We start from the raw sequence: 22,717 nt of genomic DNA on the forward strand, positions 1-22,717 counted from the left end.
TTTCTTGCTTTGTTTTTATTTCTGCGTTAATTGATCCGAATATAAACCAAATATGTATTTTTTTTCCCTTTGAGGGAATCATCTTCCAATGGGGCTACCTTCATTAAGAACTGCAAAGGCCAACGGCTCTTTGGAGCATACCCATCAACCAAATCCCGCACCCTCGACCCCAGATACTGAACATACATTTGATTGAACCACGAGAATCAAAGCTGACAATGAAGTAAATAAAATAACAAGAAGAAGAACTTGAAGCCATCAAAGGCAATACTTTCTCAACCTATGGTCGAAACTGGGCCTACGTATTAGTTGATTCCTTTCCTAGACTTTCTATGTTGAAATGCCCCAACGCCACAATAGACCAAAGTCAAACATGGGCCCAGGAAGAATTCCCTTCTCCTGTATCGTTTACAGGTTTTGCTTCTAATATTTTACATTGGCAGGGGCACTCGTTCATCAGCTTTGGACCTAGGCAAATTTGGGCCTAGCTGAACTTGTTCATCATCTTTGGACCTCTGCACCAGCTGGCCCTTTTCTTGCAAAGTTGGTCCCCCTATTTTTTGGGTGTCATTGATACATCCATGCGACTTGGATAATCAATATGCTTCCTTGTATGGGCGTCCACTAAACTACAAAAATTGCATTAAAATTACTTGCAAAATGATATAATTATACCGCACCACAAGTAATAGTGTATTGTACTGCATGGTACAGTGTAGTTTACGGTTTTATGCACTGCATGATATAATGTGGTTTGCGGTTTTATAATGAAAACATCGCACAAATTGCACTGCACTCTATCTATATATTAATATATTTATATATTTTAAATATTAAATATATTATTAATAGTGTAATAACCCTAGTTTTCCAAAAAAAAAAAAATAGTTTGATAATCCTAAGTGTTGACTAGGAAAGTCAGTCCAAAATAAAGAAAAATTAGCCCAATAGTTTAAAACTTGGCCCAAAACAATGGAAAATTTTAGTTTTGGACTGGGTAGGAAAAGCTCAAAATTTGAAAAATATACCGATCTCAAACCATTTAAATTGCATCTTATATATAGCATCGCACGTGTGACTACAAAAATGAGGTGCAGTGCGTTTATGGTTTTAGTTAAACTTTAAACCGCACCGCACGTGTGACCTCAAAAATAAGGTGCAGTGCAATTATAGTTTTAACTAAACCGCATCGCACAGTGCAGTGCTAAAGATGGTCCAAAACCGCACCGCACCACTAACACCCCTACTTCTTTGTATACAATTTTTTTTTTTTTGAGAGAAACACACACATATGGGAGAGGGAAAAATTCCTATCAAAAATAAAATAAATAAATAAAAATGAGAAGGAAAAATGTTCTAACACAAAGACACACCACAAACTCTACTCAAAAATCATGCTTGTATACAATTGTAACTTCTAAAGTCACATGAATGAATTTAATTGAGAATTTTGAAATACAACATGTAAAAAATTGTAATTTTTACTCGTTTTTCAATAATTTTTAAGCAAGCCAAAAGAGTAAAAGGAAAAAATAAAAATAAAATCCCTGTGAGGCTTAGGTTGTCCACGCATAATCATGGATATAAATGGTAATTCATGTATATCTCATTGTTGGCTATATTAACAATGAGTTATTGAAGGTAGGTAGCCTAAGCAAGTGCTGAAAGGGCTCATTGCAGACGATGATATCAAAAACAACTATAAAATAAGCTGGCTTAATTTAAAAGATGGAAGTGTTAAAAATAATACTAATTTTATTATAAAATTAAAACAACATAATAAATATTTTTTTTAATTACATTATTTTCATATTTGAAAAATTAAAACAAACAAACAAAACTTATTATTGTTCAAGGTAACACTACTAGTAGGCTATAAGATGGAGAGGAACATTCGTGCACACAGCAGGGAACTGAAATTGTCATAAGCATAGGCACACCACACCACACCTCTACACAAGATAATTTTGCAATTCCTAGGTACAGAATAAGGATTTTGGTACTATTTCCGAAAGGAGTTAGACTATTTCCGGAGAGGGTTTGGTTTTCTTGCTACTCACTTTTTCGTTTTTAGGACGAGAACTCCGAAACATTTTTGGGTCATCATAGACAAAGTACACATAGAGGAGGCAGAAGCTACTTGCAATTACAAGAAGAAAGATAGACAAGCTAGCAGCCAAGTTTAAAAACGTAGCGAATTGACACGCAAAGCCGAACAAGATGGATGTAGACAAAACACAGATAGTGAACTTCAGGAACTCTTTCTTCTGCGAGTTATCATTTGGGGGCAACTTATTGAACTCAGTGAAACAATGGTCCAACATAAAGTATGCAAAGTAGACAAAAACGATGAAAATGATCATGGGCAAGTCGTTGTGGATATAGGCACGGTAGATTGTGCTCATACTACTAATTGTGAGGTTTAGATAAGCAAAGTATGGGAGGAGGCTGAGGCTGTAATCCTTGTTTTCTGTGTTGTTGCAAGAAGAAAGAGGTGTGTGTATCCTACTAGTACTGCGACCGATTGATGACATTTTGATAGGCAAATAGTGACTGAGTGTAGTGAAACTCTGTGCTAGGTGGTTGTGAATGATGTAGCTGGTTTAAAACTAAATGGCTTCATCACTATATATAAATAAAGAGGAATGGTTTCTGAGTCTTGGATTCAGAAGATGCCTGGAAATTATTATGGAAAAAGAGCGTGGAACTGCAACGAATTCCTTGGAAACCTACTTTTTCTCATTTTTTAACTTTAAAATTGAAAGTTGAAACTTCCTTGAAGTGATTCCTTAAGAAATATGAAGCTACGTCAGAAATGGTGACTTTAATTTTGTAGGTACTGAGAAACTTTCAGGAAAAAGCTGGGAAAGTGGGAAGTGAATTTTTTACTTGACTTAATTGGGCTGGAGCTTGGAACATTAAGCCCAACAAGATAAAGAGAAATTTTTCTCCAATTTCAAAAAAGATGGACCCAATCAGAAGAGGAAAATAAGAAGTTGGGGCTCAAAGACGGTTCTTTAATTAGTGGGCTAGAGAACAATTGAGTAGAAAATTGGGTGGCGCATGAGTATTTTTTTTTACTATTTTGGGCCCTTATCCAAATCTTTTTATTTTTATTTTTTAAGAAACAAATTAATTGCTAAACACACACTTTAATTACATTCTTTCACCAAACTCAAACACATTACTTAATTCAAAGTATCACTATAAAAGGGACTAACTTTTATAATAGTCCCTTTTCAAAATCTCAATATTCTCCATCTTACTTATCCTTATAAAACGAAGACCGTTACAATATTACCAGACAACCATCTCACAAGTCACAACATGAAGATAAAAAATATATATGAAAAGAGGAAAATCACAGGTTTGTAATTGTGCTTTTTATCCCATTTTCCACCCAATTTTTTCTCCCATTTTAAACACATGATTATATTAAATTTAATTGTTTCAAAAAATATGCTAAGTTGACTCTAGATAGTAGAACACACAATCCTAACAAGCCAAATTCACCATATTTTCAATCGTGTTAATGTCCCAGCCACTTGGTTATAAGGTCACGTTATTAAGCTAAAAAAATAATAATGTATTTTTTTTATTAAACAGTAGACAAAAAACAAAAACAAAAAAAAAAAAAGATAGTACTATTAATTAATGTAATAATGTGTTTAAATTTAATTTTAAAAAAAGGTAGATAATTCAATGATTATTGATTACACCAAGAAAAGTAATTTAAATATGGATGTCATGAAAGCTACAAGCTCCTCATAATGAGAAACTATATAGTGTTTCAGAAACTCCAACTTAGCACACATGTGATGTTTCTAAGGCCAATATGAAATTAACACCTAGCCTAAAAAAAAGACACATAGTGTATTGAGGCATTTAAAATAGAATGACTAAATTGGCCTTGAAAAAATTTCAAACATCCGCCATTTACTCTCTCTGCAAAACCAAAAACCAATTACTTTTCCTCTTTTCAAAATCAAATCTCTCTCTCTCTCTCTCTCTCTCTCTCTCTTTCTTCCCAGTCCCCACGCCACCATAGCCCCTGCTCTCTCTCTCAACCCCAAACCCTAATAGCCACTTCCCAGCTGCAATGTCTCCGACAGCACAACACTGCCAAACACTGCAAGTTCCAATGAGACTAGCCTTTATCTCGACAGGAAACCTCCAAATCTTCTTTTTCTAGCAAAACCATCTTATACTAGAAGCTTTCTTGTTCCCCTCACATATAATATTTTGTTCCTCTCCTTCTCTTGCTTACTCTATCCTAGATTAGTTTCTAGCCTTAGTCCCAGAGCTAGTCCCAAAAAACCCTAAGACTAAAATTACCCCAAATTGAAAACATTGAATTCGATCTCTCCCTCAATTCTAGATCATGTGGAGAAAGGATTTTGTGTTTTCTCAGGTAATTTTCTTCCTAAATTTTTTCTCAGGTTTCTCTCTTCACATCCCTCAGTCTTCACTGATAAGCCGCCACATGAGCTCCAACCTCTCCGTCTCTCTTTATTTTTCTTATCTTATTTTCTTCTCTCTTATTTTCTGCTCAAAGGTCCCTTCTTTTTCTTTTTTTTATCTGTGGGTTTGGAGATTGAAAAATGGGATTTTATATTTGGGTCCAAGTGTGGAGATTTGAAAATAAGGGATTTTTGGGATTGGTATTTTGGCCATGGGTTTGGTGTTTGGTTTTTTCTGTAGGGATTTTCTGATGTGGGTTTGGTGCTTGTTATGGTTGTGTGTTGTGTATTGTGCTGATGTTGGTGTATGCATGTGAATCTCTGTTCATGTGATGGTTTTGTTATGGATGTGTGTGCTTGTTTAATGTAATTCTTGTGAACTCACAAAAAAAATGGTAGCTTGTGTGCTGTCTTGTGAACATGTACAGAGAGATATGAAAATGCACTAGGTATGTAAAGCTTAAGCAGAACTAGCAACACTTTTTTTTTTTTTTTGATACCAAAAAGGGAGAAAGCAACCCAACAGATTACACAACAGCTGGATTAAACCAGCTACAGTTCAGAGGCATTTGACATGCCAAGTTAGCAACTGACCAAACAGAATTAACAACAAGCTTAGGCACTAAGTACACATCACAACAAAGTCCATTTTGGTTCAAAAAATCTAAATCAGCTAGTCTGATCTGTTGCAGCTAGTTTGTGGTCTTCTTGTGCTGAAATAGATGGACTAAATGCCTGCTTGTACCTAGAAAAAAAATATACTAGAAACCATGATTTTTAGCTTTAAGAGCAACTTCTACCATAGCATCCAACAATGCCCCACATGTCTATCTGCTACACTACTATTTACACCATAAAACAAGCTATCTCCCTACCCAGTAATAGCTTCATAAGCAGAAGCCCATCGGTTTGGCTTCCTGCTCCTAGCTCCAGCAAGTTTAACAATCAGCTGCCACTGCCCTGAGGATGAGTGGTGGTCTAGTTGAGGTCTACTTGGCTGACTGGTGTGGCTTGGTTGATCAAGGAAAGCCTCTTTGCAAAACTAGCAACACTTGAGAAAAGAATGGATATTACCCTTTTAATGCAAATTAAAATTTTCTACTTGATTTTCTTCACTAAATTAAATTCCAAATCTATAAATGCATAATCTTCTTACCCAACTATTTTTTTGTTCTTCATGTTAACATACATGTGCATATGGCAATCTGAACTGAGGTAGTAAGCACAAAGAGTGACCTGACCATACTTCAAATATTTTTGCTTTTAATTCCTTACCAGATTTGTTAGATAATTATACTTTCTTACATATTATTTGCTATTTTTATGGTTCTTAGCACATTGCCTGTTTTGTCTTTTTTTGGGTACTTTTTTATCATAATTGCAGTAGAGTTTTATTTACCTACCCCCCCCCCCCCAAAAAAAAAAAAAAATTCCGGTATTGTTGTTGGCTATTCTAATTATTAAATTTTTGTTTCTTGTTGGATTATTGTAGGGGGTCGTCAACTATGTAAGATTTTTTATTAAAATGATGAAGATGTCAAATATGAAGCAATGGGATAAATTAAAGCTCTAAAGTATCAATCAATGATGGATAAATACAAAATAGTTGTGAAGAAGTTGAAGTAGGCATCAATAGGGTCATAGCTATTTTTTGTTGTTTGTTTTGGTGTGTTTATGTATGCTGGCAAAACAAAAGCAGCTTATATGTTACCTTGATGTAACTTTTTGAATAATGATGCCAATAATAGTGATGTATCAAAAAAATTTATCTTTATGTTAGCTTTTGGTTTAGTAGACAATTGTAGATTAACGTTACCTTTTGTTGAGCTATGAAGTTCAATGAAATTTAGCTTTATGTTAACTTTGATAATCATTGGGTGCCAAAGACAAACAACACCACTTATTACAGCAGGTAAACAACACTATTGTATTTTATATAATCTAAATTATAGGTATTACAGCAAACAACAACAACACAATATATATAATCTAAATTCCAAAACTGTGTCCAAAGAAAAAAAAAATCATACTAGCAGAATAGGTATTTCATGTTGCAATGACATATTTTCAAGTTTGACAGAATAGGTATTCCCTTAACACTATGTTTGGTTGGGGTGATTTTAGGGGGGATGGCAAACATAGAGTGGAAAACAATGTTTTCCACTGTTTGGGAAAGAGAGGAAAATAGGGAGAGTGGAAAACCTGGGAGAAAATTTTCTCTCCTAGGCCCACAAATTTCGTCTCCCCAAATCAGTAGGAAAAGCTTGAGTGGAAAACTGATGAAAAAGACTTTGTCCATAATTCCCTCTGGAATCAAGTTTTAAATAAATAAATAAATAAAAAAGAAACAGAGAGAGAGCACTGGAGAATGAGCTGCGCTAGCTAGTGTTGGAAGCCTGGAACATTCTTGAATGAGGGAGACAAAGCAAATAAAAGAAGGGGGATAGAGATATAAGGACAATGTGTGGAGGAGGAAAAAAAAAAAAAAAAAAACCCCACAGAGAGCGAACTGGAGAAAAAAAGAAAGAGTGCTGGAGACTTTTTTTTACTGAAGAAGGTAGGAGTGCTGGAGACTTGAATGAGGGAGAAAAAGAAAAAGAAGGGGGTGGGGATAGAGATACAACATGTGTGGAGGAGATAGCGTAGAAAAAAAAAATGTATGGATGAAATGAAAAGAGAGAAAAGAGAAATAATATAAAGAATAAAAAATCCTATTTGAGAAATGTTAGTACAATATTTTCACAATAAATTTTAAGTAACAGATTGTTATTAGTTAACATTGGTGAGTAAAAAAATATTTTCAATAGTGGGTTCAAATTAGAACTAGTAACAACTGTCCACATAAATTTTGTTGTGAAAGTATTGTGAAAAATGTTGTGGACGTAACACTTCTCATTGAAAAATATAATTGTTGGTAAATTTTATATTATTTAATGAGTACAAATAAATCTATTTCTTACTTATTATGTAACAAGGGTATAATACTCAATTTATATAAACTACATTTTCTATCATCTCATTTTTCTTTTCAACCAAACAAAAGAATTTTCCACCCTCCCACTTTTTCATCCCTCCAACCAAACACACACGAGGGAAAACTAAATATTTTCTATCCTCCCACTAATTTTCCATCCTCCCAATTTTCCACTCCTCCATACAAACGGACCCTAAGAGTTTCCATGCTATTGATGTAACAACATAGTCATGTATATCACCTAAATATGCAATCCGTAAAAAAACAACTTTTTTCAGGATAAATAGATGAGAATTATCACCTAAAGTTGCAGAATTATATTAAGGACAAAATAGAATTCCAGAATTATTTGTGGGTACATAATTTATATCACCTAAAACTCCAAAATCATCACCACCAATTGTATGTGGATTACATAAAATAGATTATTGTTAATGCCTAGTTATATGTTCTCAAATCCTCCAAGGTTTGTTATTCTTCTTGGCCTACATCATTTGAATTTGAATCTTCAGCACTTGCAATAGCAACTATTGAATCTCTAGCACTTGTAGCAGCAACCCTCGCTTCTCCAGCCCTTGTAGTAGTTTCAGTTACAAAAACAGCACTTGTAGTAGTAGCAATTCCATCTCCAACACTTGCTGTACTTGTAGATGTCTTCTAACCATTGGTAGACAATGTATCCTACATTATAAGTTTATAACATACAAAAAAATATATACATAACCATCAAAATATTAATCCCCCTAAAAATAACATAGAGCACAAAGCTAACTTAGCCTCATTAAGATTCCTGAACCTTCCCCTATGGTGAATTTCAAAATTTAAATCAGTAAACTCAACAAAAGCAATACAAAGTATGACACAATTCACATATTTAAAGTAACATGAGATTGGTAAAAACTCAATACAATAATTGAAAAGTTTTTAATTCCATTATTTAATTTGAAATAAAACCTATCACATAGGTTTGGGAATATATTAGAAAATAAAACAAGTCAAAATTCTATTTAAAGGTCTCTAATTCAAAATACATTTATTTGAAATAAAACCTATCATGATATATTGTACAAAAAGAGGATCGTAGGATTGGAAATACATTTAAGTAAAACCTATCACAATTCTTTCTAAAAGTTTCTAATTTACAATACATTCATATGAAAGTTTCTGAAAGTTTTGATGATTCAATTGTTCCTCCAAAATACAGGATTTTTAGGCTTCATATCCACACTATGATATATTGTTCACCAACTCTTGCCATACACTCCAAGAATTCAGTCAAGCCAGTAGGGAAGTTTTCTTTTTAGTATTCAAAACCATCTATTTGCAATTCTGCATCACAGCTGGGAAAAAAGAAAAATAATCACAACTGGGAAAAAAAAATTGAGAATAAGCTGCAGCCAACATTAGCAAAAAAATCCAGACAATAAAAACACTTGAATCTTATGAAGTCAATATAAAGCGAAGGGTACAACTACACAATAAAGCAATAGAAATATCAAACTTCATGGTGAACATTAAGTCATAATGCTTGCTGTCATCTATCTAGTCTGATTTTTTTTTTCTTTCAATCATCAATCCTAGTTTGAAATTCTCACCAACAAATCTGGAACATTAAGAATGATTACCGGTTTATTTTTTAAAGTAAACTATGTCCAAGTGGTATCAAGTATGTCATTAGCATTTGCCAATGTACTTCACTTTAGCTTGTTAAATTTGTAATTTTTTTATTAGCATATCTTTTGATTGATCTGAAATTTCAGCACAATGGGATTGACCGTAAGTTTATTGCTTTGAAATTAAACAAGAATCAGCAATTGGTTAATTTCTTTAATTTTTTTCCACCTCATAGGGAAAATTAGTAACATTAGTAACATCATTTTAATCCTTATGCACTTCTATTATATCCCTCACTCTAATTGCCTCTTAAAAATACTACTCCAAACAAAAGTCTATAAGTTCTCTTTGAATTTTCTAAATCATATACTATATAATAAAAGTTGGGCTTAAAAGTCATGATTGTGCCAAGTGGCTTCACCAAATTGCAGATTATTTTTAGATTTTTCAATAAATTCATTCACTTAAGTTTTTAGATAAAAAAAAAAGTTTTTGATATTTATCAACTTCTTTGGATAAAGTAACAATGAGTGTTCTAATGAATTTCTTCATCTTCTTTTTTTTTTTTTTTTTGGATAAACATTTATCCTACATCATCTATTTCCTAATAATAAAGTAACAAATTTAAAAGTAACAAATTTAAAAGTATTATTTTTTCTTCTCAATTTTTTTTTCTTTTGGAATAAATAACAAAAAAATAGCTAATATTAATTAACTTTAACGTAAACTAAAAAACAATTCTAATAACAATCTAATAACATTAACTATTTTTTTGGGATAAAGTAAAAAAAAAAAAAAACTAATATGTAATTAACGTAAACTTCTTAATTACGTAAACTTCTTTTTCTTTTTGTTCATATCAAACTATCAACTTCTTCACAACTTTCTAATATAAAAATGGGGGTATATATACGATTTGATATATTTTTCCCTTTTCCTACCATACGGTTTCTTGATATATTCTTTCCTTCTCATACTTACCTTACCTATGAAACTTGCATGTATGTATTTGCCTTCTTCTTTTTGTTTTTCCATAAAATTCCCTTCTTTATTTTTTTTTTCATCAAATTGAATATGTTTTGTGTGCGGGTTGCCTTTTGGTTAAGTTTTTTGTTAACTTTGATCTAATTTATATACTTATTATGGTCTTCAAAATCAATTGCATATCTTCCATGAAAACTAACAAATTAATTTTAACAAAAGTCTTATTCACTTTTTGAAAGATCTGTTTTCCAATATGTGTAGATCCCACATGAGACCAAGATTTGAGCATCCAAAACCATGATAATGAACATCCCTCCACAAAGAATGGAGGCAAAAATTTGATTAAATATATATATTAAAAAAAAAAAAGGTGATGTAAAAACAATGGATATTTCAGGTGATGTGAAATCTCCATAACTTCACTACCTCCCCCTTGATGTCAAACTTAATTCAATTTTCATGTGAGTATTTTACTTTAACTCCAATTCCAGTTTTTTTTTAATGTTTAGAAATTAATATTGTTTGTAATTATTGAATTCAGAGTTTCTTTGTGTCTATATATTTATGTGTGTGTTATTGTGAATTTTGCTTTCAATTTTTTTTTTTTTAATATTATAAATTTGGGTAGTTTTAATTTGTAAATTCGGGATGATTGCTTGGGGTTAAAGTAAAAATATTATGTCAATTTTAATCATAATTCATGCAATAGTATGGTGTTAGATGTTGATATTAATTTTATGCTTATTTACATTAATTAACATAAACATCTCAGTATGTTTAGTATTGATATTAATTTTACACTTTGAGATGCAAGTGCTTCATTATAATTAAATATAAATGTTATTATGCCGGTATGTTATAATTATTATTTGTTGTTCCTCACCCTTCTTCACCTTAATTATTATTTGAATAAGTAAAAGTTATGTCTTAGTTCGACCGGCTACAACATTTCTCTTCAATCATTAATTAGTGTTTCTCAATAAAATTATTCATGTTATAAGTTTATGATCAAAACTGTGCAAAGCCTGACTCGTTTACTACTAAAAGCTTTTAGAAATTTAAAACTTGCCATAATCTTTAAAATATTTTTACTATTTCATTTGTTATTAAATTTAATTATATTATCAAAATATATATATTAAAATTTATATATAATTCTTTTATATTTTTTCATGTATTTTTTCTTTCCTACCATTTCTAAGTTGAAAAATATCTTAATTTAATTACAATTCAAATTCTTCATCTGACCTATCTAATCCTTTTTTTTTTACTACACTACACGTAAAAGAAAACATTTATATATATATATATATATATATATAAAGGTAGCAACGTGTATTATAAAAAATATATATAATTTTTCTTCTCCTATAATTTCTAAGTTGATAAATACCTTAATTTAATTACAATTCAAATTCTTTATCTAATTTATCTAATCCTTATTTAATTACTATACTATACGTAAAAGAAAACATTTATAATTTTTAAAAAGTATATATATAATTTTTCTTTTCCTATAATTTCTAAGTAGATAAATATCTTAATTTAATTACAATTCAAATTCTTCATCTGATCCATCTTATTATTATTTAACTAGTATGTAGCCCCGTGCTACCGCACGGGAATGGATATATTATTAATCATGAGTTTATTCATATTTAAAAGGCTCAGTTAAGTCTAAATTCATATTATTAATCAGAAAATTTCATTAATAAAACTTAGCAGTATATATATTTTACACAGAAAGATGAACCTTGGTGACAATGTTTATCCAAAAAATCCATTCACGCTATTGAATCTTCAATCTCTATTGGTGATTGAAATTTTTGCAGCTTAAAAAATTTAAAATTAAAAAAAAAAAAAAAAAAAAACCCTCAAAGTTGTATTCATTTTGTAGTTTTACGATGGGTCATTTTGTAACATGATGGGCATTTGTGTGAAGAAAAAACCTCTGAAGTTCCATGGCTGGTAAAAGAAATTCTCTCCAATCTCTTTTTATAGAGAGAGGGGTCTGTGCGTGTTTTTATACATCCTTTATAGTTGTATTATCACGAAACAGGTCCAATGGATTTAGATTGGTACTACCGATTCCCAAAGTATGAGTGTTTAATGTGTTATTAATTTCATTTCATTGGCTTCTACACATGATAACAAAATTAAAAATAATTAGATTGTACACGTGTATAGTAAAATTGAACTCTAATTTCAGATTCTAAATGAACAATTGGAATGATAATATATGATAGTAACAACAATAGGAAAATTCAAATAAAATTTCGAATTAAATTATAACAATCTGAATAAAAAATTCCAGTAGAAAGACAGGGTGGAGTGATCCACTCCAAGAAGGCGACCAAACTTGTGTAAATATAAAATAATAAATCTCTCTTCGGAAAATTTACATTGTTCATAACCTTTACCTTCACTGAATATTTTAAAAACATAGTGACTCACATCTACCATCCAGACATCTATAGCCAAGTCCTCTCCAATTTGCGTGAGATTCCATTGATCACTAAGTTCCTTTGCAGCTTGCAAAAAGTATCATCCATCGGTCCACAGCAGTGCTTTCTTCATTGTTATAAGTGTCAAATCTGAACAAAAAGCCAAATATAAGGATAGTGAATTTTAGGCATAATGTGCATCTAATCACATATTAGCAATTTATAACAAATGTAAAGATGCAAATTTTGTAAGTGAATAGTAAACAAAACTCAGTGTCAGAACCAAGAAGAAAGCACTTTAATTCGAAACTCAGTGCAAATGTAAAGATGCAAACTTTGTAAGCAATTTATAACAAAGATGCAAACTCTGGCTTTGCTATCTTTTTGGAAATTATGCAATGTACCCAAACCAAGTTCTTATCACTGATATTAATCTCTTTGATTTTCACGTTTGACTACAAAATCAAGAGAAAACTTAATTAGCACAGTAACTCACTTGACCCAATACATAGAAGTGGTTTTAATGAGAATGAGTCCACATACATTTAGCCACATGATACAAAATTCAACTTTAGTTTCAGATTCTAGACACATGGCACAAAATTAGAGTTCTAATTTGGAATTCAATTTCACACTCTCTCTGCTTCACCTATTATTTTATATATAGATTATTATACTACATGTAAGATAAAACATTTATATACATTAAAAAAAAAGTAGCAACATGTATTCAAAAAAAAAGAAAAAAGAAAAAAAGCAACATGTATTATTAAAAAACAAAATGCAGCAACATAGTGTAATCTAATCCTTTTCAAATTCTTCATCTAATCCATCTAATCATGATATAAAAAAAATATCAAAAGAAAATTAGAAACATGTATTATTAAAAAAAACATCTAGCTATTTTTTTTTTAATAAACTTATGTCTTCTCTCATGCTTTCAAGGACAAAAATTAAATTTTCATGTTAATCTCTCTACTTCAAAAATTTAATTATTTAGTAATTTAGATTGTTCTTAATTATTGAATTGAGGTTTCCACTTAAATATAATTTCAATTGTTGCTTTCGATAGTTTCTAATTATTAAATTCAAGGTTTATCCATTTAAATACATGTGATTAATTAAGCCTTAAAGTTCAATGTATTATTGAAAATCATTTTATATTTTTTTTAAGGTATTTCTACCATCTTCTATTCAATTATACATATATATATATATATATATATATATAAATATATTATGATACTTTAAGTCTCACACAATATACATTCATTATATAACTTAAAAGTAAAATATTCATTGATTTTTATTATCTACTTTTAAGTAAATTAATAAAAAATTTATTTACATATGAATTTTGATTAAACCATGCATTACATGGGCATAATGCTAGTTAGTAGTATAAATAAGGAAGTTGTGGGTGCTTGAGGACTGAGGATAAAGTTGAAGGGTTGCAGCTTTGGTGGGTGAATGCCACGGGCCCAAGGAAGAAAGCCGTTCGAGGAAGGGAAGAAATGAATCAAGGTATTGTGTTGTATTCTAAGTGGGAGCTGGAATTTGAAGAGAGAGAGAGAGTCAGGGGACATCAAGGAAGCTTCTGGTCTGGTGTATCCTGTTGTATCCGCATTAAATGGTATACAACAACTTTATCAGCCACATTGATGAGGAAGTGACCTGAACAGTATAAATCATAACTAAGTAGATTCCTTCCACCATCTTTTCCAATTATTAAAAGCAACAAGTGTCATAAAAAGAGGGAAATTAGGTGAAAATGGATGGTGGAGATATGATAGAAGTAGAAGTATATAAGGAAAAGAAGGAGCACTAGAAGAGGGGATCAAAGGAGAGACATCAAAAAGAGATAATCACAAAAGAAGAAAGAGAGAGAAAGGAGAGTAAACAGTGTAACTACCTGAACAAACTTATCCTCCTCAGGCGAGCTTGTGGAGGGATCGATACTCCTTTATTTTTATAATATTGACATTTTCTTCTCTATTTAGATGCTTGGGCAGAGCTCCCTTTTATTGTTACCATCTTCTTTAGATGTTAAAAGCAACAAGTGTCATAAAAAGAGGGAGATTAGGTGAAAATGGATGGTGGAGATATGATAGAAGTAGAAGTATATAAGGAAAAGAAGGAGCACTGGAAGAGAGGATCAAAGGAGAGACATCAAAAAGAGATAAGCACAAAAGAAGAAAGAGAGAGAAAGGAGAGTGAATAATGTAACTACCTGAACAAACTTATCCTCCGCAGGCGAGCTTGTGGAGGGATCGATACTCCTTTATTTTATAAGATTGACCTTTTCTTCTCTATTTAGATGCTCGGGCAAAGTCCCATTTTATTGTTCGTTTCCCTCTCTTACAAATTCTATTGATTTGGGCCTAGATTTAACTATGCCACTCATTGTTCTAAATGGGCTTGGGCGCCAAGATTTTTTGGTCCTTACAATTGGCGACGTATGTGGGAATAACAAGTTGTGGAGGGATCGATACTCCTTTATTTTTATAAGATTGACCTTTTCTTCTCCATTTAGATGCTCGAGTATAGTGCCCTCTTGTTGTTCGTTTCCCTCTCTTACAAATTCTATTGATTTGGGCCAAGATTTAATTGTGCCACTCATTGTTCTAAGTGGGCTTAGGCACCAAGATTTTTTGGTCCTTACAGAAGTTAATTTTTTTATAAAAAGTAGAGAGAAGTCTTATATCTGAATCTTATTCTCATCGTTCTAGTTCTTGTTCTTTTACTCCGAAAAGTCCTATTCTCCTCTATATCACTGAAGAACCACAATCAGATGGGTTTGAACCTACCCCTTAAGATTTAAGAATCCAATCAAAACCTACTTAAGATTTACAATTTTTCTGAAAAAATGAAGAAAAATTCACCACGGTCATATTCAATCCATCTCCCTCCCATTGAACCTACCACTTAAGATTTAAGAATCCAACAAGAAAAACAACAAAACTCATACCAAGTCAACAAAACCCATACAAAATCAAGTGATTGATGTCCAAAAAAACTCAAACCCATTGATATTTCAAAATTAAAAATAGGAGAAAACCACCAAATCATGAGAAAACAAACCTTGAGATTGTGACACTAGACTAACGGTAGATTCAGCATCTTTTTTAGGCTCCAAAAATAACTCAAGTGATGATTGTGACGGAATGAAGCTCTATTGTGAGGAGGAGGAGGAGAGTCTGCCTTTGATTTGCTGTTTGGAGAAGGTTTGAGGAATATTTGGGGTTTTAATTAGGTTATAATTGCATGTAATAAGGTGTATTGAGTTCATATTTGTTGGCTGATGTGTCTTCTTATAATTGGATGATGTAAAAGGTGTCTTTTACGCTAACTTCGGACCTAACTTATTATTTAATGGGATAATTACACTTTACCCATCTGTGGTTTGTCTCTAATTTGACTTGCCTACCTATGGTTTCAATTTTTACACTTTACTCACCTGTGATTCCCTCCGTTACTAATCTGTAACCCACCTCTGTTAAAATTAAGGGTAAATAGGTATTTTTGCTCAAGTTTTATGTCTCTCTCCTCCCAAAACAAAAAATAGCACAAAAATGCAAGAGAAAGAAAATCAAAAAGTGGTATTTATCTTTCTCTCCATTAACACAAGTCTTGAACATAAAGAACATACCCAAAAAAAAAAAACCCAAATCAACCTACACAAGGGTTGCAAACAGCTGAAATCGCTCTAATATCTTTGAAATTAGGTAATCGATCTATGATTTCACAAATCATATCAGCAGGAAGATTAGACCAATTTGGAGGATGGTGTTGATTGGATTGTAACAAACTGTTCGAGGTAACTAGTGGAGATCGATCATCTAGAAAAATTCTATCTATTTGAAGTTGAATAATAAAAATGAGTAATCAATCAGCTACGATACCAAACAAAATTGAATGAAATTCTTTAACGGCAAATCATGAAATGGTGGTTATAACCTTTAGAGTAAAATCAAACAAGGACACTTCTTTTTCAGCTTGAACTGGGGACAAAGTTGAAAGGACCAATAAAATTACAGACAAAGCTACTCGAAAGCTCGAAGTGGAAATAAAATAACCGCGGATGAGAGTGAGAAAAATGGCAACTTGGAAATGGACACCGAATTTTAAAAAGTGGAAAGCTTGAAGTTTGTCATGCACCCCTTTGTTTGGAAAAGGAAGGGTTCACATACATCTTTAAAATCAAGATAAGTTTTCAATTGAAGAACTAGATGATAACATTAATAGAATTTAGATGGAAAGTGCATTATTCTTGCTTAGAAATTGGACAATTTGAGTCATTAAGTCAATAATCTTGTGTAGGTTGATCTGATTTTTTTTTTTTTTTTTGGGTATGTTCTTCATATTCAAGATTTGTGTGAATGGAGAGAGAGACAAATACCACTTTTTGATCTTCTTTCTCTTGCATTTTTGTGCTATTTTTTTTGTTTTGGGAGGAGAGAGACATAAAATTTGAGTAAAAATACCTATTTACTCTTAATTTTAACAGAGGTGGGTTACAGATTAGTAACAGAGGGAATCACAGGTGGGTAAAGTTTCAAAATTGAAACCATGGATAAACAAGTCAAATTAGAGACAAATCACATATGGGTAAAGTATAATTATCCATTTATTAATTAAAAAGATATTTGTATAAGAGTGTGACTCTTGGAATTAGTATGTCCAGGAGTGGAGGGGAGGGGGACCTATGGCTGATTGCCCCCTTGACTTTTTAAAAAAATTTCTTCCTTTTATTTTTAGTAATATCACGAGTAAATTTAAATAATGCCTCCTTAGATTTGACCAATAATTATTATTTTTTTGGTTAATTTGAAAAGTGACCAATAATTATTTTTGTTTCTTAAAATTATTCTTATTCAGTTATTCCAAACATAACTCATTAAATCAAAGTGTATTTAATGTATTTTATAAAAAATAGAAAATAATTACTCTTATATACCATAATAGCTCATAGAAATAAACTCATAACATAATTAAAGAAAGATTAACTGTGATTCTTAAAAAAAAAAAAAAAAAGATTAACTGTTAGAAAATTTAAGCCAGTACGTATTCTCTGCTACGGTTTCTGTGGCTCTCGGCCATGTCTCCCTCCCAGGAGAACAGGTTATCCTTCATTTGGAGTGATATCCGAAAACTTTCTTAACAGTGAGTATTTAGCAAGATTGTAATGAACAGAGATTGAGATCTTGATAAAGAAACAAGCAGAGAGAGAGAGAGATGAAGAGAGAGAAAATCTTTGATTGATGAAACTGAAATCTTGCTTAATTATTTTCTGAGCATCAGCTCTGTATTTATAGTACATTGATCCTATTAACTGAATAATTATAGTTACCACTAATCACGAAAAGGCTCCGTGATTTAAGGAAGAGAAAGTCAACAAGAAGATAACAGATTTTCGTGCTAATTCAAACTGATTATTGAAACACAAAATGGTGCGTTTGTGTATAAATGAAACGGTGCGTTTTGTTCATGAAGCTGAGGGTAACTGTTTTAGTCTAACGACGTCGTTTGGGAGCTTCTTCTTCTTCTCCTCTGTTTCAAAAATCTTCTTCCAGGACGTAGGTAGCTTTCGACTGGGGGTATTAAAAAATATATATATGTGTGTACTAATTTTAGCAATTTTATTTTATAAAATTACATTTTTTTCTCTTAAATAATATCATTGATTCTTTTGAGAGTAATGCTATACTCATAAACTTTTTAACAATATTTTTACAAACTGTTTTAGTAGAAAATTCTTATTGGCTCACACATAAACCCGCCACTCACATCATTTTTTAGTTATTAATAACCACTTATTACCTCAATAATTTATAAAAAAGTTTGTAGTGCTAGTATTTTTGCTCATTTTAGTGACTATAAAAAAATTTATAGATCTAAAATCTAAAACAAAATATATAAGTCCCAAAAAAAATAGCTCAAACAATAAAAATTACCAATAATAAAACTAAAAAAAAAAAAAAAAAAGCTCAATTAAACAATTTTATTTAAACAAAAATAGTTTTGTTCTTACAAAAAAATAAAAAAACAAAAAACAAAAAACTCAATAGCTAAATATTAGCAAAATCAAAAGTTTAACAAAGTCAAAAGCTAAAAAACTACTTCACACAACTACTAATAAATCTTCCCCTTAACTCAAAACTGTCACCGTCCCTGTTTTCTTCCCTCATCTAACACTGAGAGTGGCAGGTAGGGTTTGTCGGGTTTTCTTTTGGTTTTTTCAGGGAAACAAACTTGATATAGGATTTTGCTAGGTACAGAATAAGGATTTTACTATTAATTTCCGAAGGAGTTAGACAATTTCCAAAAAGGGTTTGGTTTGCTTGGTTTTCTTGCTATTCACTTTTTCGTTTTTAGGACGAGAGCTCCGAAACATTTTGGGGTCATCATAGACAAAGTACACATAGAAGAGGCAGAAGCTACTTGCAATTACAACAAGAAAGATAGACAAGCTAGCAGCCAAGCTTAAAAACGTAGCGAATTGACACGCAAAGCCGAACAAGATGGAGGTAGACAAAACACAGATAGTGAACTTCAGGAACTCTTTCTTCTGCGAGTCATCATTTGGGGGCAACTTATTGAACACAGTGAAACAATGGTCCAACATAAAGTATGCGAAGTAGACAAAAACTATGAAAATGATCATGGCCAAGTCGTTGTGGATATAGGCACGGTAGATTGTGCTCATACTGCTAATTGTGAGGTTTAGATAAGCAAAGTAAGGGAGGAGGCTGAGGCTGTAATCTTTGTTCTCAGTGTTGTTGCAGTTGTTGCAAGAAGAAAGAGGAAGTGTGTGTCTCCTACTATTACTGCGACGGGTTGATGACATTTTTGTGGGCGAAAAGAAAGTGAGCAATAGATTGCAGTGAACTATATATGTGTCTGAAAGTTGTGGTTTTGATACTGATTATAAGGTAGTCACTATATATATAATGTTACATTGATGATAGATGGAGTTTTTTATTTTTTGAGTTTCAAAGAAAAGACCCAGAAGCTGCCTAGAAAGGAGAATATAAAGAAAATAAAAGGTAGAAGTTAGAATGACTACTCATTTTCAGCTTAAAAAAAGAAAAATGAAAGAAAGAAGAAGATGACTTCGACGTTTGAAATTTCCTTGCAGCTGCACAGAAAGTAGAAGTTAGAATGACTACTCATTTTATGTCTTTTTCTGAAAGTTAGTAGGCGATGAGAAACTTCAGGGAAACAGATGGGAAAGTAGGTAGGAAAAATGAATTTTATATTTGACTTTGACTCTTAATTGAGTGGGGACTAGGAACATTCGGCCCAACAAGATAAAGAGAAATTTTGCTGCAATTTTAAAGAAAATGGATCCAAGAGAAGAAGAAAATAAGAAGTTGGGCTAAAAAAAGGGTTCTTTAAGAGAACAATTGAGAAGAAAATTGGGTGGCGCATTAGGTTCTTTTTACTTTTTGGGCCCTACTCAAAATCTCAACATCCTGCATGTTGCCTTTGAAAAACGATGAACTGACTTCTAATATTATGACTTAAGAGAATACCCTCTTACAACACCATGTAAAGAAGAAGAAGAAGAAATATGAGAAAATAGAGACTGTATAATGTTGGAGAGAAAATACGGAGGAAAGGGGGTTGGATGGAAGTTACTTAGTTAATTTAACCCTTTACCCATGCCTAGGGGTGGCAATTTTTATCTATATCCATGAACCCACCCATTACCCACCTTATTTGGATAAGTTTTAACCCAATCCATTTGAATATTTGGGTTAAATGGGTAAAGACCCATTTGGTTATTTAATTAGATGGGTCTAAATGGATAATCCCACTAATACCCACTAAACCCATCTAAAATTTAAATAAACAACATAAAATCTAAATTTCTAGAAAATGACTAAAATACCCTTGAAACTTAAAAAATGACCAAAATACTACCAAAACCCAAAAAATGACCAAAATACCCCTAAAACCCAAAAAATGACCAAAATACCCTCGAAACCTAGAAAATGACCAAAATACCCCCCAAAACCTAAAAATTACCAAAATACCTCCAAAACCAAAAAAAATGACCAAAATATCCCCGAAACCCAAAAAATGACCAAAATACCCCCAAAACCCAGCAAATGACCAAAATACCCCTCGAAACCTAAAAATTACCAAAATACCCCCAAAATCCAAAAATGACCAAAATACCCCTAAAACCCAAAAAATGACCAAAATACCCCTAAAATCTAAAAATTACTAAAATACCACCAAAACCCAAAAAATGACCAAAATACCCCCGAAACCTAAAAATGACCAAAAGACCCTCAAAACCCAAAAAATGACCAAAATACCTTTGAAACCCAAAAAATGACTAAAATACCCTCGAAACCCAAAAAATGACCAAAATTCCTCCAAAACCCAAAAAATGACCAAAATACCCCCAAAACCCACAAAATGACCAAAATACCTCCAAAATCTCTAAAATGAGCAAAATACCCCCCAAAACCTCTCAAAACCTAAAAACTGACCAAAATACCCTCAAAACCGAAAAAATGACCAAAATACCTCCAAAACCCACAAAATGAGAAAAATACCTCCAAAACCTCTAACATGAGTAAAATACCCCCCCCCCCCCAAAACCTCTAAAATGTCCAAAATATCCCCAAAATCCAAAAATTACCAAAATACCCTAAAAACCCAAAAAAATGACCAAAATGCTTCCTAAACCTAAAAAATGACCAAAATACCCCCTAAACCTTAAAAATGACCGAAATACCTTTGAAACCTTAAAATTACCAAAAATACCCCCGAAACCTAAAAAATGACCAAAATACCTCTGAAACCTGTAAAATGATTAAAATACCCCAAGACCTAAAAAATGACTAAAATAACCCCAAAACCTAAAACAATGACCAAAATACCCCAAAAACCAAAAAAAATTACCAAAATACCCCGAAAACCTAAAAAATTACCAAAATACTCCCTAAACATAAAAATTTACCAAAATACTCCATAAACCTAAAAAATGACCGAAATACCTCTAAAACCTAAAAAATAACTGAAATACCCTAGAAACCTAAAAAAATAACCAAAATACCCTGAAACCTAAAAAATGATTGAAATACCCCCAAAAACCTAAAAAAATGACCAAAATAACCCCAAAACCTAAAAAAATGATCGATAAAAACCCCTGAAACCCAAACTATGAGCAAAATGCCCCTAAACATGTAAGATGACCAAAATACACCTGAAACATCTAAAATTACCAAAATAAATAGAGGTTTCAGGGTATTTTGGATGTTTCAAGGATATTTTTGACAAATTAAAGGTTCTAAGAGTCCTTCATTCATTTTATATGTTTCGAGGGAATTTCGGTAATTTTTTAGGTTTTAGGGTTATTTTGATAATCTTTTAGATTCTAAGGGTATTTTAGCCATTTTTTAGGTTACGAGGGCATTTCTGTCATCTTTTAGTTTTAGGGTTATTTCGGTAAATTTCTAGGGTTCAGAAGTATTTTGGTAATTTTTAGGTTTTGGGGTATTTCGGTAATTTTTTAGGTTTCAGTGGTATTTTGGTCATTTTTAGGTTTCGAGGGTATTTCGGTCATTTTTTGGGTTTCAAGGGTATTTGGTATTTTTTGAGTTTCGGGGGTATTTTGGTTTTTTTTTTTTTGAGGTTTTGGGGGTATTTTGGTAATTTTGGGGGTATTTTGGGGTTTCGAGGGTATTTTGGTAATTTTTAGGTTTTGGGGTATTTTGGTCAGTTTTTGGGTTTCGGGGTATTTTGGTAATTTTTTAGGTTTCGGGGTATTTTGGTCATTTTTTGGGTTTCGGGGGTATTTTGGCCAGTTTTTGGGTTTCGGGGGTATTTTGGCCATTTTTAGGTTTCGGGGGTATTTTGGTAATTTTTTAGGTTTCAGGGGTATTTTGGTAATTTTAAGGTTTTTGGGGTATTTTGGTCATTTTTTGGGTTTCGGAGGTATTTTGGTCATTTTTTTGGGTTTTAAGGGTATTTTGGTCTTTTTTTGGATTTTGGGGGTATTTTGGTCATTTTTAGGTTTTGGAGGTATTTTGGTCATTTTTTAGGTTTTGGGGGGTATTTTGGTAATTTTTAGGTTTCAGGGATGTTTTAGAGGGTATTTTGGTCATTTTAGTGGTTTTTAAGCATATTTGGTGATTTTAGAGATATCAGGGCTATTTTGGTCATTTTATAAGTTTCATGGGTATTTTGCTAATTTTAGAGATTTTGGGGATAATTTTGGATGT

General features: G+C 31.9%; 1 protein-coding gene across 1 annotated transcript; it reads right to left on the reverse strand.

Moving 5' to 3' along the window:
* Positions 1-18,524: 18,524 nt before the first annotated feature.
* Positions 18,525-19,435, reverse strand: LOC115978335. The gene has a single exon (XM_031100356.1). The coding sequence runs from the start codon at positions 19,321-19,323 to the stop codon at positions 18,787-18,789; it is 537 nt and encodes a 178-aa protein (XP_030956216.1). The 5' UTR covers positions 19,324-19,435; the 3' UTR covers positions 18,525-18,786.
* Positions 19,436-22,717: the final 3,282 nt, after the last annotated feature.

The sequence above is a fragment of the Quercus lobata genome, chromosome 2, assembly GCF_001633185.2.
Source record: "Quercus lobata isolate SW786 chromosome 2, ValleyOak3.0 Primary Assembly, whole genome shotgun sequence".
Classification (NCBI taxonomy): Eukaryota; Viridiplantae; Streptophyta; class Magnoliopsida; order Fagales; family Fagaceae; genus Quercus; species Quercus lobata.

Excerpts from the sequence above, each read along its gene's own strand:
- LOC115978335 (XM_031100356.1), bottom strand. The coding sequence starts at position 19,323 with ATGTCATCAACCCGTCGCAGTAATAGTAGGAGACACACACTTCCTCTT.